Raw genomic sequence first — 4795 nt, forward strand, 5'->3', positions numbered from 1 at the left:
CTTTATTGGTTACCCGCTTGATCTTTGTCATGTTTGTTTGGAAGACTGAAAACAGTAGGAAAAGTGGATGATGAGATGCAAGACTTTAAATTAGTGTAAATACTTTTATTAAGCTTTAATCTGTCAACTTTATTGGTTACCCGCTTGATCTTTGTAATGTTTGTTTGGAAGACTGAAAACAGTAGGACTGAAAACAGTAGGAAAAGTGGATGATGAGATGCAAGACTTTAAATTAGTGTAAATACTTTTATTAAGCCTTTGTCTTGTTTAATTATTGGATACATGACATAAAGACTTACTTATTATAAGAAATAATAAAAATATTGGCCCTGCATTGCTTCCAAAAGTAGAGGGGTTGCTTTTGCTTATCAATTGATTAAAGCCGCCTTAGCCACTAATGAACAATAAAACAAAAATTAATTAATTTTCAATTGCATTTCAAATTAGTATTTTTGTCCACCCACCGAGAGAGAGAGAGAGTTTGTGTTTTGACACATTTGGAAAATAAACTACTGTATTTACAATTTCCATGAACTGTTACAAATATATTCAAGCTGAGTGTTGTGGGATAGCATAAACCTAACAACACTTTCAAGGCACCATTTTGCCACTAGAGATCAAATGCTTAGTAACTTCTTTCTTTTCTTTATTCTTTATTTATTCTTTATTTTATTTTATATACATATAGCTAAGTAAAACATTTAGTAACTTACAATTCTGCTTGATAGAGAAACTAAATATTAGTTTCATGTGTTCAAAGAGCAATGCCGAACGGCACGACAAGCCAAGGGTTTCTTCATTTCGAGAGAGAGCCTCAGAGACTCCGAAAGATCCACTGGTTGGGACGGAAGCCATTTGAACTGTTGTAGAAGCCGTGCGAGCCATAACTGGACCGTGGCCAACCCTAGCGCCTTTCCCGGGCAAACCCTACGACCCGACCCAAATGGCGCAAGCCTTAAATCCGAGCCCATGATCGACATGTCCTCCTCCAGGAACCGTTCCGGTCTGAAGATCCACGGGTCTTTCCAAATGGACGGGTCATGGGTTATGGCCCACATGTTCACCATTGCAGTTGTGCCAGCTGGGACGAAGAATTTGTCCACGTGGACATCATGGACCGCTAGGCGGGCCCACGAGAGTAATGGTCCCGGAGGGTGCAATCTGAGAACCTCTTTGACTATGGCTTGAAGGTAAGGGAGGTTTGGAATGTCTGAATCTTGCACGTGCCTGCAGTTACCAACGCACTTGTCGATCTCTTGCTGGGCTCTTGCTTGAATGTCTTGGTGTAAGACCATTCTAGCCATGATCCATTCGAGAAGAATAGCAACTGTGTCTGTCCCTCTAAATATCATCTCCTATATACATAATCAAAATGAAATAAGTAGCACATCTCTCTCTCTCTCTCTCACACACACACACACAGTTAATCTGTAAAGTTTATGAATTGTGATACAAGATATTTGTGCTTTGTACATTCAATGGTTAAAGACCCATGCAGAATAAAATATAAGGTTTATATACAAGTTAGTGATCTAACTTTCTTTATGAATGGATTAGGCTCAGTCAATGAACATGTGTGTATGTTACATATTATATATATAATAGTGCACCTATGGAAAAAAGTTATAATATACATAATAGAGCAACTGTATAAAAAAATAAAAAAAAAAGTGTATAAAGAGGACACGTGATAAGCCTATGACACGTGATAACGTTGTTCAGAAGATTTAGTGAAATGGGTTTACTAAAACATAGCCCTGTGAGAATATTTTTCTATATTTGTATAGTATCATGAATTGGAATATATTAGACAACTGGGCTGCAAACTTTGTCAAATGTCTACCTGAAGGGTTCCAACCTTGATATTTTGAAGTAAAAAGAAAAAAAATTTTAAAAAATTTAAAACCTTAAACTTTTGACTAATACAGTCAAATTCCATTCCATAGCCTCAGTTCTGTTGATTAAAGTGAGGTAAAAATCTTTAATAATTAGGATGGAATCATTTGACATGACAACAGTCAATACAACTTGCTTTTTTGTAATGATATTTTATAGTAACAAGTTCCAAACACTTACATTTTTACCATGCTTGTAATAGTAAAAAGCAAATAGCCAACCTCTATCCAAACCTTCTCCAAAATTTTATACAACCGCTCTTTAACTTTTTATAAATGAGATCTTACAAAGAAATATTAGTCTTTTGTGGAAAAAGGTTAATGCTTTTTTTTTTTTCTTATAAAATAATTCAGTGACCTTAATGGAGAAGAAAGAAATATATAAAGGAAAAAAAAGTATCAAAGGACAATATCCTGCATGTGTACGTATGGTTATGCATGTCACGCTAGTAGCCAAGCAACTGAATCTAAAGCTTTCCTCTCAAATCTTCTTATAAATATCTTAAAGCGAAAGTAACCTTTAATTAAAATTTTACAGTCAATTAAACCAGAAGGGATAAAAAGCTGATCATTTTATAAATATTGGGTATCACGTGAAACGGGGATATCAAGAATTAAGTTCGAATTTCGATTTGATAGAACAATTACCACTTTATTCCAAATAATATCAACGGTAAACCAATGCTAGTCAAATAATCTTTATTTACTTATTTGTAGTTTGATGCATGATTAACTCACAAGATATTACCCATATATATCCTATATTTAATAGAACAATACTTGCTTCTTAAAGAAACCTCATTCACATCATTGATGAGATGCAATGATTGAATAACACGTGTCCATTTTAAAATTTAAATATAAAAGAGAAAAAGTAAAGACACAAGTTATTATATCAATGTTTGAACACTAATGGTGCCAAAGAGGTGAGGAGACAAGTATTCTTCTATCTTGTAGAAAACACAATTTATGTGTGTGTGTGTGTGAGAGAGAGAGAGAGAGAGTCCTTACCCACAAAATAGCTACCATGTCCACATGACTGAGCTGATCCTCTTTAGGTAAAGATAGCAAAACACTAAGAAAATCATTCCTTTCACTAAACTCTCCATCTTCTTTTCTTTTTTTTATTATGTGACCTACAAGACCATTGACCTTAGTTGCTAACTTAAGACACCTTCTTTTTACCCCATGAAAGTCCAAAAACCCTAAAGAAAAGTAATCCGCCAAGTTGAATTTTGCAATCAACTCATACCCTTCTTTAACCATTAACCCTAATTCCTCCCCTTCTTGCCCTAAACTACTCCCAAACACACTCTCTACAATATTCCTCAATGAACCATTTTGCAATATGCCTCTCACCTCCACAACCCCTCTCTCCTCCATCTCCCTCCACACTCCAACCACCATCTCATCCGCGACATGCTGCCGAAGCCCCTCTAGACTAGAAATTCTCCTTGGAGAGAACATGTAGTTGGCGGCAATCCTCCGGAGATGGCGCCAGTAGTCCCCGGAGGGCGCGAACCCTATGGCTCGCTCGAACATCAGTAAACGAGCCGATTCTTTCACGGGACGGTCCGAAAATGAGGACCCTGACAGGATTTCCTTAGCAGTGTCTGGGTGAGAAGTGATGATCACACGAGTTGCACCTAGACTAAGTGCCATGAGACGAGTTGCACTGAGTGAGGATGCCATAGTGGCCAATTTTCGATGAGCGAGTGAACCCATGTGAGGTAAGGTGCCCAACAATGGCCAACCTATAGGACCAGCAAATTTTGGAGAGTTGAAATGATAGTTTCTCCATGCAAAGCCTCCTGGAACTAACCATAGGTTTAGGAAGAAAGGGACGAGAGAGAAGGAAGAGATGAATAGGAGGAGGAGAGATAAAGGCCATGGAGTTTGGTAGGTGGATACAAAACTTAGGAGGAGTAGGAGAGAGAGGAGGTTGACTACTAGGGATAGGATAAAGGGTTTCATGGTCTTGAAAGGAGACGATGATTCTGTTGATGAGAACTCTTCAAAACAGCTAGCTAATGGAAAAGTCTAGAGATGGATCACTCTTTTACTGACAGGATGCACATGGTGATGATTTGTATATATAGTACATGGAAAGTGATTATGGTTAATCATATGGTTTGTTTGCTAACCCTGGTTAGGGTTCGTCATGCTACTCAAGTAAAATTAAAATAAACCATGGTTAGGAGAATTTATTTATTGAAGCCGTTGCAATGATGACGCAGTGTAACAATGGTTACAAGCATTCTACCAAAATAAAGTGGACCTACAATATAATAAAAAATTTGATATATGTGCTTTGATGGAATGTTTGTAGCTGTTGTTGTATCACGTCATCGTTGCAACGGTTGTAATGAATAATTTCTCTATGGTCAAGGACACTTAGGGTTCACAAGGCATCATATAGAATGAGGTATAATAAGATAACACGTTATTGATTTGAACATTATTCAGTAATTTAATTAATAGAGCGTCAAATCCCTGAACATACATGCCAGTGTTCCCAAAGTCCTACATTTCCTAATCTGTTAGCTGGTGGAGAGGCCAAAGAAAACAATCCATACAAAAAAACATCTAGTACAACAATACATAAACAAGTCTCCAAATCAACCGATACGCATATATTAAAGAGGAGCACAAAATTTTATATATAATCCTTCAAAGTGGTAATTTCAAAATGAGAGGCATATTTGTAAATTATTTGTTTTAAAAGTGATTCGAGGTAAATATTAAATAAACCACACCATTCATTCTCAAAAGTAACTTAGGATTCTATTCTCCAAGTGATGTCATCACAAGGATGCTTCACTGATGACTCGTATCTTCATGATTAAGTATACAAGTTCATAATGAGAGCAATCTCACAATAATTTTTCTACGCATTCTCA

At 36.6% G+C, this 4795-nt stretch overlaps 1 protein-coding gene across 1 annotated transcript; it reads right to left on the minus strand.

Moving 5' to 3' along the window:
- Positions 1 to 497: 497 nt before the first annotated feature.
- LOC132303441 (cytochrome P450 78A5-like) lies at positions 498 to 3941 on the minus strand. The gene is made up of 2 exons (XM_059800696.1): positions 2907 to 3941; positions 498 to 1355 (listed from the first exon to the last, which is right to left on the minus strand). The coding sequence occupies exons 1-2, from the start codon at positions 3867 to 3869 to the stop codon at positions 747 to 749; spliced, it is 1572 nt and encodes a 523-aa protein (XP_059656679.1). The 5' UTR covers positions 3870 to 3941; the 3' UTR covers positions 498 to 746.
- Between the last annotated feature and the right edge of the window lie 854 nt (positions 3942 to 4795).

Source organism: Cornus florida, unplaced genomic scaffold (assembly GCF_030987335.1).
Source record: "Cornus florida cultivar Cherokee Brave unplaced genomic scaffold, ASM3098733v1 CherokeeBrave_3.0.0_Hap2_Chr04, whole genome shotgun sequence".
Taxonomy (NCBI): domain Eukaryota; kingdom Viridiplantae; phylum Streptophyta; class Magnoliopsida; order Cornales; family Cornaceae; genus Cornus; species Cornus florida.